This window comes from Ylistrum balloti, unplaced genomic scaffold (assembly GCF_031769215.1).
Source record: "Ylistrum balloti isolate Yb309-2 unplaced genomic scaffold, AGI_CSIRO_Ybal_v1 Utg370452, whole genome shotgun sequence".
In the NCBI taxonomy this organism is placed as follows: Eukaryota; Metazoa; Mollusca; class Bivalvia; order Pectinida; family Pectinidae; genus Ylistrum; species Ylistrum balloti.
In genome coordinates, this window is record NW_026782300.1 from 524683 (window position 1) to 545252 (window position 20570).

The 20570-nt window shown below is 32.6% G+C and overlaps 1 protein-coding gene across 1 annotated transcript; it reads left to right on the forward strand.

Annotated features, from left to right (window-relative positions):
• Positions 1-4102: 4102 nt before the first annotated feature.
• LOC132555058 (haloacid dehalogenase-like hydrolase domain-containing 5) lies at positions 4103-20376 on the forward strand. Its single transcript, XM_060219399.1, has 8 exons — positions 4103-4219; positions 9369-9575; positions 9958-10161; positions 10495-10534; positions 11759-11933; positions 13005-13050; positions 13519-13658; positions 15326-20376. The coding sequence occupies exons 1-8, from the start codon at positions 4139-4141 to the stop codon at positions 15720-15722; spliced, it is 1290 nt and encodes a 429-aa protein (XP_060075382.1). The 5' UTR covers positions 4103-4138; the 3' UTR covers positions 15723-20376.
• The last annotated feature ends 194 nt before the right edge of the window (positions 20377-20570 follow it).

A 20570-nucleotide genomic window follows, 5' to 3' on the forward strand; every position in this document is an offset into this window, starting at 1 on the left:
ATCACAAAGGTATCACACACTATCACACCTGTATCACGCTATCACAGATATCACACTATCACACAGGTATCACACTATCACACTGGTATAACACTATCACACAAGTATCACAGGTATCACACTATCACACAGGTAGTACACTATCACAAAGGTATCACACTATCACACAGGTATCACACTATCACACAGGTATTACACTATCACACAGGTATCACACTGTCACACAGGTAGTACACTATCACAAAGGTATCACACTATCACACAGGTAGTACACTATCACAAAGGTATCACACTATCACACAGGTATCACACTATCACACAGGTAGTACACTATCACACAGGTATCACACTATCACACAGGTAGTACACTATTACACAGGTATCACACTATCACACAGGTAGTACACTATCACACAGGTATCACACTATCACACAGGTAGTACACTATCACACAGGTATCACACTATCACACAGGTACCACACTATCACAGGTACCACACTATCACACATGTATCACACTATCACACAGGTACCACACTATCACACAGGTACCACACTATCACACAGTCACCAGCATTTTCTATCGATAGTACAAGCAGTTACAATATATTATGCCATGCTACGGATTCTGCATGATGTAAAATTTGCCTATTTATTAGAACCAGAAGAAAGACTATATTTATGTTCAATTCAATATCCCGTTACAACACCATCCCTATTAGGTCCTATTGTTTGTGCCAAGCAAGGATGGTGAAACATTTTGGCCGGGTTGCACATAGTGCAAATCCGGGTTATATTATGGTAAATGTCGGGTGGGCGGGCGGGGAAAAGGGGTACCAGTTTTGTAGAATCAACTCCTAGAGTTTTTGACGTAGAAGCTTGAAACTTTGTAGGGTGTTTATAGATATATTATTTCACTCATCCCGCAACCCGGCCAATTGTGGCTTTGTCCCATATTTTTCATAAATGTCGGATGGGTCACCTAGTACAAACTGAGAAATGATCGACGCATAAACGTGGAAAGTGAAAACGGTGGGTAAAGAAATACTCTATAGGGATCTAAAACTATGTATAGGAATATCTTTGATGGCCCAACATAAAACAACAGGACACTAGAATATATATCTCTACAGTGAATGTATAACTGAATCTTATACAGGAATTGTCATAACGCAATAAATTTTAAGGCGTAAATTACGGATAAAGGGAGGCTACTCGTGTTACTCGTGGTGCGAAAAGAATGTACATTTAGTTCTAGTAATTTTTACACCGATAAGAATCTATACTTCCTGATTTACATAATGTGTAAGACATATGGGAAAATCTGACCACATTGATAATTATTCATGCTTATTTTAACCATGCATATAAATCAAGTATAGATATTCTAAGAAAATAATTAAATTCAGTTAAAAACTTTGACGAATTTGAAGAAGAAAGCCAAAAATATCAACTAGATCACACCAAGTCCTACGTCTATCAATACAAATTAAAACAAGCAAGCATATTACTTGTGTTACTGCTGTCCCCCTTAGAAATACATTCACTGTATCATATATATTTGAAATAAATTTCAGTAAATTTAAAGACCTGTAACATAATTCATCACTTTTTTCATAATTCTGGTAGACACCGACCGTTCGAGTGTCTTTATTTTTAAGATAAAAATACGAATATTGCACGATGAACATGTTGCATAAAACTAAGTATACTCCACAAGTTTGTAAAATACCTGTACTGAAACACACACCTTTTCTTTTAAAAATATTTTATTATAAGATCCTTTAAAACACACAGTCACCCTTGATTTTGAATGCTGTCACAAGATATAATTTGACAAGAGGTTAGCAACAATGAGAGGGACACCTATGACGAAAACTACAGCACGGATAGATAAAGGTCTCACGTGTTACAATAGAGGCAGCAGATCTGTTTTGGACTTTTCAATGTCTTATTAGTTGTAGACAGGAAGGAAAACATCCGATTCTGCCTCTTACGAATATACAGTGGGATACTGCAGATGTTATTCTTATTTCTCATCAGATGTTCCCTAAACAGAAGGCTTCGGAGAAACTCCTCCCGATCTGAAAGGAGTATCCTGTTATCAAAGTTTGTGAAAATATCAATGTTTTGTGAAAATATCAATGTTTTTAGAAAGTCACAGAGAAATACCACAAGTTCACTATTGGAATATGCGAAGGATGCTAAATTACTCAAATGGTAGCAAATTTGTTGCAAAACAGAAATAGTGGCTTTTTGAAAATCTGCTTTATACAGAAGTCACCACTTTATGTAATTGCCAATTAAATTCTGAAGAACAGAAAATACAGACTCTTGGCTTTTGAGGTTTAGCACATCCGTTTGAATGCCTTAATGAATCGTCCAGTGTGTGTCTAAACCTATAACAATTATGTAGACACCACAGATCTTGTGAAAGATTATTACTGTAACCCGAAGAGGCTGTTGTGTTTATGGGGAAAAGATTTTTTGACGTTTATCAATTTTTATCAATAAAATATTAATGATCATTTTGTTGACTCGTCGGTGTTTTCTTGTTTTTACTCTAGTGTGTTGGTTGGAAAGTTGAAGTATTAGTAGACCGTTCCAATTGAAAAATATTTCATTTCGAAATCGATACAAAGTTTTTACATTGTCATTCAAAGCAAATTACTTCTTCAATGAGTTATTTATTATTATTTTCTATCCATTGGGGATGATAAAGGCGGCAGTCAGTCACCTTGGCCCCCTTATCAGATAGCCATACACGTTACTCTACTACTGGGAATAACAATGTCAGTATTTGTAATTTCTTGGTTATTTGTTTCTAGTTGTTAAAAGTTAAGCTTAATAAGTTAAATTAAACTCTACATGCGAGACCATCCCAGATGTGCAGCATCCTGGCAAACTCTAGATAAGTATCCACCTCCCTCCAATGTTTAGGCAGATATTGGCGTACACCGGTGGTTAGCCACATCAAAGAAAACATGACTGGTGTTGTGGAAGAAATTGCGCACCTTGACGCTGATATGGAATTTCTATTATCATTGTCTTTATTTCCTCCAAAGAAGAAGAGCATTACATACAAATTACAAAATAAATCAACTTGAAAAGCATACCATTAAGGTGGAAATTAATGTAGATTTTACAAATTATGATTATACATACAATATGTTAGTTTCATGTAATTTATACTCCGTGAAGCATTATCTTGCAAGTTATAATGTTATGAAATAATTACGTACTAAGTATATATGTCACAATAATAGGTTTTAAGTGTATATGATACAGAAGGCCTCCTGGCGCACTATACATAGCCATATAGTTCAAGCATCCGTTTTATAGAACATGCTGACTTCAGTCTAAATTGTTCAAAATCATGTTTGTCTAACTGATATGCCAGAGGACCTCCTAGTAAAATGTGAAGCAATATATACTCTGGCAACGATTGTAAGTATGAAATAAATTCAATACTCGAAATAGACACAATTGCGCACCATAAATCGTCACGTACAATTTATGTAACCTGGGAACATCAAAGGACAGTATATGTATGTGACGTGATCATGGGTTCTGTACATACATACACGAGCGCATATATTTTGCTATTTCGGCATTCAAGATTCAAAGTTTTATTTAGTTACAGCACATGTTTGCTGAGGTACCCATGTAGAGATGTGAGCGTGTTTCAAACAAACATGGAAATGTCTACCTAGCTACTCGAACTTGTCAGATCATAACTATTACTTGGTCTACGTTCTGTTTTCCCTTGTCGGGAGTTAAAACTCTTGTCACCATTAAATTGTCAGTGGGTAGGGAATTTCTGCCAAGTCCCTATGGAAGTGGATGTAAAATCCGTTTAATGAATAGCTAAGCAATTTTAAATCTGTAATTAGCACTGTCATAACATTACGTATACAGCAAGCTTTAGGATTTCAGTACTTTGATAGTAATCCTAGAAGGTTATTCCGGTCATGTACGGAGTCGACCGAGAAGTGACGAATGCTGTTTATCTATGTACACATTGTTTGGCTACGTCACACCGAACACCGATTTGATTGGCCAATAATGTCACACCTTCTCATTGAAAGGTGAAGGTCGAGCTGGAGCAATGGCTTCTATGTCTTACTAGAAGGGAAGAATGGCTTTTTCAACCACCACTCGCCGTAACTTATTCAAATGTATGCGTCGAAATGTACATAGGAAAACACTGACAACTCAGGTTTGTAAATCTTATTGACTCATCTTCTTATCAATTGTTGTTTATTACTGTGTCGACGTTTTATTTTGTTTTGACACATCGATCGATCTCAATAACACTTTGAACAACAGCTGATTTGAGCCAGTAATCTCATTTGTGTGGTACTTAAGGAAGTAGACTTTCCCTCTGCTGTTTATAATTATTTAATTATTTGCATGTTTTCTTATATTGAACTGCCCTGTTCGTAATAAGATGTGACGCTGCGCAATATGTACAAAAGATCACAAAGTAAATAACGTTAAAATCTTAATTTCATGCTTTACGAGACAAAATTGATATAAGTTCATATTGTTGCATATCAGTAATACAACCAATATATCTGTTGATATTGAATGATCAGTGACTAGTGTCTAAGACTATATTGTCAGAATACTAATATTTCTTATTATAATCACACATGTTTGTCCACGTGATATGCTACATGATCGGCATGGTAAACATTGGTTGAATTCTCTTGCATATATGCACTCATGGCGAGATATATCTCATGGCACTGCTAACATCATTATCAATAAACAGTGCTCTGTTGCTTAATAAATTAGCATCGATCAGATTATTACAATATTGTCTATTAACAACCTGATATTAAAACAGTTATGACACTTACGCCTTACTAATTCTAAAAGTATTTAGCATGGCGTCTGAGTGCAAACATGATTCGTTAATCTGACTAGATCGTATTAAATGCAGCATTATATGATTTAATCGATCTGATGGTTAGCTTGTGACAAATAATTGATAAAAAAACTTCTTAAAAACATTCTTTTATATGTACATTATGCATCTGCAGAAAGCTTGGCTGTAATAGTATAAATAAAATTTGAGACATGTTTCAAATTTTATTTCTTGCAAACTTGACTCCATATTTCAATATATGGTTGGGATTTTTATTTTAGTAATTGTTAAGACACAAAATGCCTTATGATTACTGAAACTAGAACTAGGAAACTGATGAAATTTTGGCGAAAGCATGATTAGTTATAGATTAACTTTTGGTTTTGTTTATTTTATGAGAATAAAAATCTAATGATGCACAAGGCAAATTCTGTAAAAGCATTTACAAACATTCACATTTGCAAACAGTTTATGGGAACCATGATTATAAGCACTGAACAAGAGTTTACACTGTAATGTTTATTAATCCTGTTAGCTTTAATTGATGCTTACCAAAATACTCCCACTCATATACTGCATGGTCATTCACACAAAACATTTTACTGGATATAGATAGTTCAGAACTTTTCATGGTGGTACTTCCTGGTTTTATCTGGTAATGATATCCAGTATAACCTATGCATGGTTATTAGTCAACCAATACATTTTGGTGTTCATTACAATAAAAGTAATTGCTGTTTACTAGCCAAGAAATCTGCTTGCTGCCAACTTTGGTCAGGGGTTGTATGTAGGGAATTTTTATTGAAGGATACATATAAATATGTTACATTGTATGTTGCACAATCTCAATCTTTTAAAAATAAACTAAGACAGCATTTCATAACCTTTGAACTTAATAATTAAGAATGTGATCAGTTGTATGACTTGAAATGATACAGTGGAATTTCAAAATACATAGCAGTTACATTATGAGTTAGTGCTTCAGATATATGTTATTTTGATTCGTTGAGAATATAAACATATACTTGAATGTTATTGGAATAATTAAGTTATTATAATTTCTTGAACTTTTGGACTAGTTCACATCTCCTTCTAGTTTTTAACACTGATTTGGAGCTATTTTGATATTCTTCGGTTAATTGCCTTCTACGTTTCATTAACTGAGACCATTACAAAACAGATCTGATGAAGTTAACTTAATGATGAAATAGATAATTACTTTGGTAATAGAATTTAGCATTGCTTTCTTAAGCATAGCTGTAACCTCAGGAAACTTGTTGAGTTTTTTCCTGAGGAGGAGTGTGTTACCCTGATAAATACAAGCCAGTAGCCACAATATACTGCTCTGTTTAAAGAGCTTCTCTGTAGCATGATAGTAAGCCGATGGTCCTGGTTTTGAAACCTAGCAGAGACAGTAAAAATGTAATTTTGTATTGCAAAGTGTGTGTTTAGTATAATCTTTGACCCCTTCAATGTCAGCCAATGTTATGCAAGTACATGTGCAATGACTAAATAAATTGATATTGTATCGCATGAATTACGCCCTAGTTTTAATGTTACCTATTACCTAAATTAGATGAAGTTCATACTTAATTTGTATTAATAAAAAAAATACCTCATTAAATACCTCAAAGTTTATGACCAATGATAGCGAATCTGAAGCCAGTTATTTAATTTAAAAAATAGCTCTCATTAATTGTGCCAGACTTTGTAATTAGCTGGGATGGTGTAATCACTACTTTAGAATAGACACTAAGTAATTTTTTTTATGCTTTAGATTTATATAATTAACATATTACATAACTCTCTCACCACTTGACAATTTATGGTACTTGAAAATTTCTGTAGGAAATAATCCTGGTTCACATTTAGATTTCTCCATCTTACAGGTATTTTTTTTTATCAGAGTCTACCCTTTTTTCCTTGATTTGAAATCAATATTCTCTGTTGAAATATCAGTGTTTTCTGTGATGTATTTGCTGATACAGTTACATATTCAAGATAGTATCTTATGCAGTTACATATTCAAGATAGTATCTTGTTCATTCCAGTTTTTAGCTCACCAGGCCCAAAGTCAACATTTGTCGCCTGTCAACTTTTACTATAATTTTGTGTAAATGGTGGGTTGGACGCCATTCCCTGGGCCTGAGGGTTGGGGCTGAATAGTGAAAATCAATCAATTTCTTTAAATTCTATCTTGTTCTTTAAGAATTGCAGGATATTGTCCAAAATTGGTAACAAGCATGCCTAGGTGAAGGGAAATCAATTTTGTGTAAATGGGGGGTCTTGGCACACTGGAGCTAGAGGGTAGGGCCCAAAAGCGAAAATTTATCAATTTCTGTAAAATGTATCTTCTTCTTTAGGAATTGCAGGATATTGTCCATATTTGGTCTGAAGCATGGCTTGGATGAAGGGAAATCAGTTTTGTATAAAGCGTGGGTTTTGGCCCCTGGGACCAATTCATTTGGTTCTTTTAAACAGTTGTGATCCCCTCTAAATAACTACAGCATTGCTGAGCATCAGAAGATAAACACAATCATAGCTGATAATTTGTCCTGGGATCAGGTCCCACCCCATACAGATTATATCTTTGAAGCCATTGAGATTACCATCCCATAACTTAATAGCATTTGTGGACATCATGAATTTGAAGCTGTATCTGTGATGTGAGGCTCATGTTTACAAATTAGGTATAAATAATTACCAAACTTAGTTAATGATACTGAGAATTTGTCACTGTATTGATCCCAGTTAAATAAGTTTTCTAGTCAAGTGTAGTTTTACATACAGACAATAGGTATTATTGTGATTAGGATTAATAGTAATCCTTTGGCTCTTTGAATTGTCACTTTGATCTCTTTGAATTTTCATCAGTCATCTCCTTGACTGCAAAATAAGGCCGTTAACTTCACTGGTGAGTCCTAGATTGGTGACCCACCTGTATGATGTAGTTTAATGCATTACTTGGCTGTCTAACTCTTAATTTGTATTAAACTGTACTGTGCTATTCACTAGTGTGTCTTTTGTATAATCTTTCTCTTCCAATATCTTTTAAATGATATGAATCATCATGGTGCATAAATGCATCTATTGAAATTTTAAGACATTGACAAAAAATCTTACATATATTAGATATATAACATCTTTTTAAAAGGACTTTTAAACTTGTCAAGTTGGTCAAATGGAAACGAAGAGACCAGACAGTAAAGCGGCTTAAGTCAAAGTTATACAGAATCAATTTTATTTGAAGCAGAATGTTATGTAAGCTGTTTAAATATGAGATTTATTCGGTTATATTACTTTTCTGACATTTAGGACAATACATTATATTTCAATGGTAAAGTTAAACTTTGATATTTAGCCAACATTTCATATGAAGTTTAAGATGTACATGTATTTGGGAATGTTTTCTTCAGGTTGGTAATGTCATTAGAATAGAAGTTCTTATAGCACAACCAGTAGAAGATTTGAGTGTGATGTTTAGATGACTACCGTAAATGGCCACATTGTCATTTTAAGATGTGTTTGTCACTGTGTATGAGTTGTACCAGGTTCAAAGGAAGAATTTGACTGTCGCTATATTAGGTTGATGATGGCGACAAACATATGTCAGGTGTGAAAGATGATACTGCAGATATTAATATATACCCTTTTAAAACTTTTAAAACCAGTGTTTATGTAAATCTTTCTGTTCATTTTTTTCCCTTGTTTAATGTTTGGTTCAAATAACCATCTTGTAGTATTGTCAGTATATTCTCTTGTTACAGATAGTCATGCAACAAAATATTAGCTAGCACGCAAATACACAAATACTTGTCAGTTTGATTATTATTTCAGAACGAATTCATGCTACAGTCATAGTTAATAAATAACATTTACAAGCAATTCATTAGCTGTCTCTATATGTATCAACTTGTTTAATTAAGGATGTATACAAGGATCATGAATATGATTCTTTTAAATTTGTTATCCATGCACACAAATCTAAGCATTTTGATAAAATGAATCTGCTCAAAATAATGAAAAAATATTACTTGAATTTTATGACCTTGAAGTTGGCCAAAATAAATCTTTTTTAATCATATAACAATCATCCAATACGCCACAAGCTAGCCTTATATTATTCTTTAAAACATCTTTCTTCTGGAGGAAAAGCTGTTTAAATGTTTTATTAGATTTATCCCATGTGGACATGAAATTGGGTCAAGAACTCAGGACCTGGAGTCATTCATTTAAATGATTCCTTCACTTTATTGTATTAGAAATCTAAGTAATTTGCAAAGGTAATTTTACTTTGTTTATAATTAGCAAGTCATCATATTAGCCCAGAGGTCTTAGTTATTCAAAAGAATTATTTTAAGGAATCAAAAAATGATTTTTTTTGTTAGTTTATTAAATTAATTGTAATTTGTGTTCCTAGTGATATACATGTAAATGTATTAGTAGTTACAATGAGTATCCCACTCTTCATATGGTTTATCTTTTGCTGTTACAGGCTGACATGTTAAAGTTTGGTTTTATGTTTGACATCGATGGTGTCATCGTTCGTGGAAAGAAGTTGTTGCCGTATGTAAAGGAAGCATTCCAGTTACTTACAGACCGATATGGCAACTTCAGGGTCCCAGCAGTGTTTGTTACTAATGCTGGGAACACCCTCCGTCAAAACAAGGCAGAACAGCTCTCCGAGTGGCTTGATGTCAAGGTAAACCAAGTTGATAATAACATTTAGTCCTGATTTCAGCACCATTACAAACAGGATATTGGGTAAATTTGTTTGTTATATCAGAAATGGATGTTTTGTAGACTTCATTGACAATGTTTTCTATATTAGTTCATTACACAGCATCAGACCGCACTGCTGCTTGTGCAATCTAAACATTTTAATGATGACAAATCTTTTTGTCTTTTGTTTGGCCATCATGAAAATGTGGGTGTGCCCAAGTAGACTCTAGTTTGTACATTACTGGAGATTTTGTCAGAACTCAGAGAAGGCAACATTTCATATTTACAGAAATCTACAGAAATGAAAGAGTAAGTCAGATTTATAGCAACATGACTTTACCATTTGATCATGTTTTTAATAGGTAAGCAGTGATCAGGTGGTGATGTCACACAGTCCTCTCAAGATGTTTCCAGAATTTCATAATAAACATGTGCTTGTGTCTGGACAAGGTCCAGTGGAGGAAATAGCACAGAATCTAGGATTCTCTAAAATAACAACGATTGATCAACTACGTCAAGTCTTCCCCAATTTAGATATGGTGGATCATAAACGAAGGAGGGCATCTGTAAGTTGTGTGTTTTATTCTCATTTGTTGACATTCTTTCAATTATATCTTGAAATAATATGTGTAAACCACTTTTAATACCAATTGATGATAAAAACAATATTCAAAATGTTAAAACATTAAATCTTTAAGGAATTATCTTTACAGTTTTTTATGAAGTGTTTGTAAACTTCCTGGTACATGTTTGATTAATCATATAATGATGAAAAAATAATACATTGTTTTCAATTTAAAATAATGAAAATGAAAATTCTAGAAAATATGACAAAATTTATGATAGTCTAGGCTAGTTTTTTCAAAAAAAGTTAACAGGAGATTGGTCTATTTCTATAGCCTAAGGAAGAAGACATGAGACTGTTTCAACCAGTAGAAGGTAAGTGTTTAATACAGCAGCATTAATTATAAACTACTAAGATTGAATTATGATCCTGAAGCTAAAATGAGTTTTCAAAAGATTAACAAAATTCATGTTTAAAATTACAAAATGTTTTGCAAAGTATTAATTATCATTTCTAAACAATATCTAAAATTTATTGAAGTATGTGAGTGCCGTTTTGGCCTATTTACAGTATTGAACTTATTTGCATTAGTGAATCAATTAAAGTCTTCCTTTCTGCAAGGAAATTGTTATTTTCAGTTTGTATTTAAAAAAGAACCTTTTTCACTAGTATGCATTTATAGAATTTGAGATAAATTTAAATTTTAGCCTGGGCAAAAATTTAAACTTTGAGACAGGTTTCATACAATCTGATGTGAAATGAAAACAAATGTAAGATAATTCTAATCACATAACTCAAAAAAGTAACATTTGGTCAGGTTTTAAACTCAAAATATAGAGGACAAAATCAGACCAAGACAGACAAGTTTTGCACCATTTTTAATTTAAGATATAGCATCCTTACCAATATTATAATATAATCAATTTCTGACTGGTGAACTGATGAAAATGCTCCATATGCTATACTCTATATGCAAAATATACATTGGAGAACAGGCCAGTTATGCAATAAAGTGTCTTCTTTATCAGGTCATTATGTTTCTACACTGGCTAGGCTTTGGATCAGTCTGATATATTTGACATACCTGTATTAGAATCATGTGTTGTATATAAGTAATATCACATAAAACTCAGGTGGCAGTGGTATGTACTAACCAGACTGATCAGTCACCTAAAATGTCCTTGAGATGGGCTTATAATTCCTTTGTAATGTTGTGTTATGTATAAGTAACATTACATTATGAGATTTAGAACCACTTGGCTATAGATTGTAAACAGAATGGTCAGTCACCTAAAAAAGAGGTCTTATGTCCTGTATAATCCTCTATACTTGTATTAATTTTGCTAATGCATATAAAGAATGGTTATATTTGGCAATAGCCCAGAGCAGACCAAGAAAATGTCATCATCCAACAGCTACACTGCCAACTGATTAACCAGTATATACTGCTATTTTGTATTACTAAGAAATTAGTAAGATATTTTCTAAGTTTTCATATTGTCTACTCACAATCAATATGAAATATATAACCGGTATATATTGATAATTAAATATGGAAACTTGATATGATTTAAAAAGAGCTTTAATTTATTTTACAGCTGTTATACTTTTCGGGGAGCCAGTGAGATGGGAGACCAATCTTCAGATCATTATTGATGTTTTACTTACAAATGGGAAACCCATGTTTGCTCCAAGGGAGATTCCATACCCCCACCTGCCAGTACTTGCCTGCAATATGGATCTACTTTGGATGGCAGAAGCATGCATGCCAAGGTAATATACAAAAGCTCAAGGGGCCAACTCATAACCTGTGACTTAAATTCAGGGGGTGGGCTTATTGCAGAACAATGCCACAAGATGTGTTAGTAATTCTACTGGAGAGCAATTGTATAAATATAAAGATAATTGTGGGCTTATTACCAGATATTCACGGCTTATTTCTGGATAGATATGGTATATTATGGTACATGAGCACATTATTAGAAACATGTCAGCATTTTAGCTGCAAATTAACCATCTTTCAACTCAAATGTTGGATTTCCATGAAATAAGCAGTGAATGTAAACATATAACCAACAAAATCTTGTAGTGATTATTACAATTGCTTTTTTTCTGATGTCGTGTGCCCAAAAATTTTTGACATTTTCGACTTCTCAAAAAACCCTTAATAAATTTCATTGAAACCTTCCTTGGCTAAATAAAGATGAACCAAAATAGTGAATGATATGGTCCTTAGGGGCTTGACAGAGAGAGCTGAAAAGAGTCAAATTGACTCAAATTTCAAAAAATTGCTCAGCACCCAGATACGGCAGAATCAAATGTTCTTTATGGATGGAAGAGTCTGATGGTGCTTTTACCAAAATGTGAATTCCATAGCCCCATGGTCTCACATTTCCCCTTGTGGAGATGGTCAAGTTTAATGTAGTTTATGTAGGAAAAGTGCATTTTTTAGCATGATTTGTTTAATTTTCAATGGAAATATTTCTTATATGTATAAAGAACAAAACTGGAAAACACTCCTGATGAGTAAAGCATAAGTACTTTCCAATCATCTGATATTTTACAATTAGTATTGCTACCTCAGTAAAATGTAAGCATCTGAAGATTTGATAAAAAAACACCTTTGCTTTACATATCAGGAGGGTTTCCAATTTTCTTTAAATGTTTGTACCAGACACTGTAAATTTTAATTTTCTAATATATGTTCAAAAAGATAAAATCAGCAAGGCAGTTTTCTGACATTTCAGGCCTAGCAGTCTTCTTCATGCGATTTTTTTAATTATTCAGTAATGATATTGTGACATAATCAATCGTCATATTTATAGAGATGCATTTTTACTATAGGTTTGGACATGGATGTTTCCTCACCTGTTTAGAACATCTGTATATGGTGAGTATTTATGAACAAAACATACTTTGTGTATTGTTTGTTAATCAGGAATGATTAAAGGAATTTCTGTAAACTGTACAGTTTTTCTGATATATAGTTTGTCATGGTTAAATGCCTATTGTCTGATTAACATTTTCTTGTGAACAATAATTCTTCCTCTCCAGAACTGCAGAGGGAAATTCATTCGACCAAAGTACATCATTTAATTTAAAATTGTACTAAAATGACTAGTATTTGCGAAATTGAGAATTATGGCATAATTAAATAATAGATGATGGTGCACTCCCACATTCTTTTGTTGTATATTGATATAAAGTTGAACTTCCTTTAACAGTATGGAGAATTTTCTCAGTAAGACTTTTGTTATTTGTTCATTTTCATGAAGATTTTGCTCCAGCCCTTGAATTTCTTGCTTTGTTTTATTTTGTTTCCATTTTATAGTAATGATATATTTTTTCTCTCATTTAGAAAATTACCGGCCGAGAATTAAAGTATACTGGGTTAATAGGAAAGCCAAGTGGAATCACATATCATCATGCTGACTCTATTCTTTGGCACCAGGCTAAGAGTCTAGGAATCCAACAGTTAGACACACTGTACTGTATAGGGTAAGTGTGTGGGTTGTCAGAGATTAACTCTGATTCAACATAGACACACTGTATTGTATAGGGTAAATGTTTGGGCTGATAAAGATTATCTTTGACTCAACATAAACACACTGTATTGTATAGGGTAAATGTTTGGGCTGATAGAGATTATCTTTGACTCAACATAAACACACTGTATTGTATAGGGTAAATGTTTGGGCTGATAGAGATTATCTTTGACACAACATAAACACACTGTATTGTATAGGGTAAATGTTTGGGCTGATAGAGACAACATAAACACAGATTATCTTTGACACAACATAAACACACTGTATTGTATAGGGTAAATGTTTGGGCTGATAGAGATTATCTTTGACACAACATAAACACACTGTATTGTATAGGGTAAATGTTTGGGCTGATAGAGATTATCTTTGACACAACATAAACACACTGTATTGTATAGGGTAAATGTTTGGGCTGATAGAGATTCAACATAAACACACTTTGACACAACATAAACACACTGTATTGTATAGGGTAAATGTTTGGGCTGATAGAGATTATCTTTGACACAACATAAACACACTGTATTGTATAGGGTAAATGTTTGGGCTGATAGAGATTATCTTTGACTCAACATAAACACACTGTATTGTATAGGGTAAATGTTTGGGCTGATAGAGATTATCTTTGACTCAACATAAACACACTGTATTGTATAGAGTATTGGAGCTTAACTTTACTAAGCCTTTGCATCACAGATGAGGTTTTCATTTCATAAACATGATCTACATAGACCATTTTAGCAATTATGGAAATACTATTTTGAATTATTTAAAATCCTTTCAAAAATTCCAAAACTGATATTCTGCACAAGTTTCTGGCTGTCTTGTACCATTTTAGAACTCTTGCTTATTAATTATAAAACTATTGTCAGCATAAAAATATCATTTCCTGAGGTCAGTTTAGACAAGTTCCAATATCTAGTTAGATTGTGTAAATATAGCTCATTAAGAAATCAGGAACAGAAACACTAATTAGGTTATAGATTCCTATGCAAAGCGTTGGGTAATTGCACAGGTCTTAATGCTGTTCACATATAATTTCTGCTGGGATCCGAATTCCATTGCTTTGTTTTGTTGATTTCCTGTTGATTTTAATATTTAAAGAAATATTTCACACCGTTCGGCTGATAAAAACCAAACGTGTTGTGACTAAATCATAGTGGAGCTAGTGTTTGTAAATTGATCTAGCTGGAATCTATTTAATTTTTTTTTGTTTATTTGGTGAATTGAGACATAAAATATTTATTAGAACATAAGTAGATCCTTTTTTTAACTTTTTAATAAAAAAATCATATGAAATCCTAACTTGTACCGCATATCCTTTTAAAAGCCATGAAGTCTAGTCATGATTAAGGTATAAAATTTGATTTAGTGGAGTGAAGGGTTGTTTTAAGATCAGTTAACTATCCAGATCACAGATGTAAAATTAAATGTTAAAATAAGGTTTGTTTAAAAAAAAGTAATTTGGCCTGTAGCTCAGTGTAGCGAGGTTGCTATCATAATTTTTTTTTTAGAAATATCAGAGTACATAATTTTTGCATTGAAAGATATTAATCTATTCATCCATTTCTCTGAAATTCTGTTCATTTTCTATAAAAAGATTTATTGTGTTTTAAGGGACAATCCAGAGACAGACATCTATGGTGCTAACTTGTACAACAGATATATTACAAGACGTCAGGAAGAGCAAAGGCTGAAGGTCAAAGTGCAGAACACAGCAGGTGGTGTGGCTCATCTACAGGACACTGACACCGATGATGACATGGATGGTTTGGTTCATTACACAGAGGATACAGAAGCAGGACGACATTTTGCTCGTAACTGTCACTCAATCCTGGTGTGTACAGGAGTGTACTGTTCTTCACGGGATTATGTATCTTACGATTCTAGCCAAATGTCCAATCACAATCATCGCGACTTTGTACTAGATCCTGAACTTAAACAACCCAAAATTGTGACAGCGAATGTACATGAAGCAGTCAAATTTGTGCTGCAAAAGGAGGGTTTGACTTGATTAATGTCCTTGCATAGGTCTCTGTAGGTAAATTATATTCTCTCAACTTTAAATGTTATCTATGTTGCTTTTAATGTGTGTATTGTTGATTCTTCCAAAAGAATCTTTATAGAGATTGAGATTTGTTAAGGTGATATTGAGTGTTTTAATTTAAGTTTCTTGTTTTAGTTACATTAAATGGTTATTTAGTAGGTTATAACAGGGGCTATACTCATACAAATATAATATATCATCTTTATCATCTTTGCAACTATAGATCTGTTTATTTTTTGTTTTGTTGAAAATTTATATTGCAAAAACTTATTGCTAAAACCCCAGGAATTTGAAGTTGTCGATTGATTTGAGAATTATCGGACTAAGAATGGAGTGTACAGATCAATGCACTTGTTTAGATGAACATGTCTATTTGATGACCTGATTGAGAATACATAAGGTTACTTAAAGCTTGTAGTTACAATGAATCGAGGGTACATTATGTTACTTAAAGCTGGCTTTTTTGTTGCAGAAGTTAGGTTATTTAAAACAGGCTTTTTGTACCAGAAGTAATGTTGATTAATATCATCAATGTCATCATCATCTTCATCATCATCATCATCATCATCATCATTGTATATAAAAATATAAGAACACTTTAACACATTTCAAACTTTTTAGCATTTTGGTTAAGAATCTATTAAAGCTTCACAAGGTTTGAAATAGTTATCAGTCCAACAGAATTGCTGTTGCAAACAAATGAACTGACATAGTATATATATATATTACATATATTTCCGATAGTTCATCTACTAAGGTCTGAAAAGATATTGTAATATTACTGAATAACTTTTTAAATGACTGCTTTAGAATTTTGTTTATAACCATTTTACTGTTGAAATTTGTCTCAAACCAGTGCTGATTCACCTAATACTTGTATATGTTTATTGTTTAAGAATTATTAGAGTTATTCCCCTTGATTTTATCGTGTTTCTGTACCCTAAATCCTGTAGGAGGCTCGACTGTTCACATGTTAAAATGTATTCATGAAAGAGTTGACTGTAAGTTTAATAAGTAAAGACAATAATGCATCGACTAATATAACAAAACACTCAGGAAATTATCATCACTGTTGACATAATTTCCATCAGATTTTCATAGCCAAGGAACAGTTTGATATCCTAGTGAGGGTATATTCATCTATGGCATCCTTTCAAGAACACCTTTAAGTAAACAGGGATATTGGGATTGTCAATCAATGTTTAGAGTAAGTCTAAATTCTCAGGTAATGAGATTCAATTAGTTTGTATCACCATTTCTGTTGTTTTCTCTTCATCTGACAGTTAGTAATGACCAAAAGATCAAATAAGGATCCATTGCTTTGTTTTCCAAAATCTTTAAAAATTTTAATGACATTAGTGAACATGTACACACATCATTGTAATGATAATTTCTACAATTTCAATTCAAACCCATGTTAAGTCTCACCAGAAGAGTAGAAAGGTACTCTGTAATATTTCTCTTGATTATTACAGTTTTCCCTGATACCCGATAAATGTTTTTATTGCACAATAATCATATTATCAAACAAATATGACCTTGTTTTTTTTGCTAGAGAATATGTGTAACATGACCAATTTGTTATGTTTTGAAATGATAAAGAAAAGACACCATAGACTTAAAATGTCATAATGAAGTCAAAAGTATAGCAAAATTATGATTGGAATCCTTCATATCCTGAGTTTCAGGAAAGGAATATTTCTTCTAGCCGATTTCTATTAATATTTTCAGGTATCAGGTATTTATGACAATCATATTGAAATGAGATCTCTCATGTTAATCCATGTCTCTCCATACAAATAATTTTGTCAGATTTGGTTTATATATATATATATATATTACCTTAAGTTTGCATAAACATTTAGAGTCATCATTCTTGACTATCAGACATATGTCCAGTGATAAGCCAATAGCTAGTCACAAGCCTGTCAATATCTATTGCTGTCCCACGAAAAAGGTATACATTTTTCAAGAATAAGTCCACCACGTGACCGAACCTGAAATAATGTGCTGGCATTCCCATCAAACCTTTAACTGTAAATCTTAGCAGACATCTAGTCATTGCATACATACGGAACCATTTTTGATGAAAATAATAAAAATGTTGGTATTTTGTTTAGCCATTTTACTGATTTACAAAACCTTCATGGTACATATACTTGTTTGTAATTCGTTGTAATCATCTCAGTCTTAACATTCTGCACCAGGTGGGGTTCCAACCAGTTGGTCTCCACTCTATCACTTGACTGACGGGAAATTCCTATTGGGCTCTCCTACATGCTTATGGCCAAACTGTTTTAAACATGGCCTTATGATATTGTGGTTTGAAAGATGTGTTGTGAAAGTTTATTATAATCAGGAGCTTCAAGAATTTGAGAAAATATTGCTTTTACTGTTTTTCCTGCAGCAATTTTGTGTTTATAGCCCAGATAGGAACTTTAAAATCATTGATGTCACTAGAAAAAGGAGGTGTTTATTGGTCTATATAAAATTGTGACAGATTAATTCACTTTGCCATATTCCTTGTCATCACAGCACTTATTAGATTACTTTTTACATTAGTTTTTCATATAAGGACTAGTTTTGTTTCTGACAGCATTGGTAAATTTTCAATGCCCGGCTTTGAAACCCTTGTTCCTGGAGATATTTACACCGAATTTTGTGAAGAGACTGTGTTCTTGTTTGTATTTTGACAAACTGTTTTTTGTTAGTAATATTTTTTACAAAAGAATCATTACACTTGGCATTGAGGACTTAACATGAAATATGCAGTGTTTGGGTAATTAATGACTAGTCAACTAAAATCTGTCGTAAACTATTTCTCTTGGATGAATTCAATATTTTAATCTTGCACACTTACTATCAAGATTTGTTCCAGGATTAGCATGTTTTACATTTCAATAGTAATAAAATTAACATATAAGAGGTGCATTAACCAAGTTATATCCAATATATATGTTTGTAGATATGGATGTAAGACATACAAAACAAGGAGTACGGTACATCTATGTGTAATTCTTAGACAGTATGTTGCTCTTCTCATATGTTTGGCCTCTACTTATACACTAGTATGTCTTTCACTATTGAAGTGTTAACATATCTAGGAATGAATGAGATCATAGATTACTGCAATAGTTTTGAAGAAACTATGAAAAAGCCAGGGGATGTATGAACTGTGACAATCACATTAAAAATCAGTGAAAATTTGATTTCTTATGAGATTTTGGTGACATTTTCACATTTTTAATGGTGCTAGCAGTGATACTCATTAAAATGTTTGAAATGATTTTTTCTATTTTGCATAATATGGTACATGGAATGTAAAATTGCATTTTTGAGATAACTAACAAAACTCAGGTATTTGTGTTTGGGATTATGATCAGAGTGATTTTACATGTTCAAGATATCACTACTGGTTTTTGTCCTCTATGCATTGGTTGTCGAAGACTTCAATGCATAACATACAAAGACTTGTGTGCTGTGATGTGTTAGATGGTTTAGAAGACAATGCCAATTCTCCACATGGATACAGAGATATATGTATGTACAAGATAAATGCCACAGATGTTCTGTAAAGTATTTTACCTGTAAATAGTTGATCCTTATTCAATTCAAATTTTTGTTAATTTTAGGGATAAAAAGTACATGTGTGTCAACTTTGGATGAATATTCATTTAGTTATCAGCCAAATGTTATATGAAAAGATAAAATCGAAGGTTTTATTAAATCAAATAGATGAAGGTTTTGTATATTGTGTGATGAAATATTCAAGCAGAAATTTATCAAAACATGTTTTCTGCAGTTTGATTTCAAGTCTTTTTCATCATAATACTGAATTCATGTCTTAAATGCTCTCAATGTCACATAGTGCTATGAATGACATTAGGTCTCTGGTCTACGACATCCCAATGAAAAATGTATGACACAAGGGAATACAGATGATATATGGATGTATCCACTGCATCATGTGGTAGTCATGTGATTATGTACTCTGTATGATTACATAGAAATCAAATTGCACCAGGACAATATGAAATTTACTGTGAGGGGAGATAACCAATAGAAAAACTCAGTTGTCTTTAGAAATCTTCATTACCAGTTCTACTGAAACAGAGTTTGATTCCTTGCAGAATGCTCACCAATCTATGGATTTTGTGTAATTTTTCACCCTTCAAAATGAAACTTACCAGATTAGATTTTTCCTCTCTGGAATACATGTTATATTTTGATATGATGTGGTATTAAGTGTGTAATTTTGATTTATGTTTTGTCTACTATGGTTCTATGAATTAGTAAGTCAGCTTCTGACAAAACCCACAAGGCTATTTGGTGAAAAGGAATTGAATGCACTTAAGTAATTGTATTTGTATGAATGTGATGAGAAAAACAGATGGGTGACATTAATATAGATTATTTATGTACTGCCTGTATATAAGTTTATAGTAACACCCTCTAAAGTATCGAGACTTGATCATTTACTTTGTTTATTTTCTATACATTGTTGTCTTTATGAGATCACATTCATAGTTGTTACTATATATGTGTAATTTTAATAGTTTGACACCATGAGTGAACAAGCAAGACTGGATTTTAAACAATATTAAATTTGTTTTAAATTATGTACCATAATGTTGCTTTTGTTTTTTATATTAATACTTTTTTGCAAAAACCTAATGAAATCATTTTTACTATTTGGATTTTTTCTGAGGATATAATTATTACAATCAGTATTGACTGAGAACACCAATGATTTAGACTTTCATATGATGTCTTAGTCATGGAACCACAATATGGTAAATATGTACCGGTACTTAA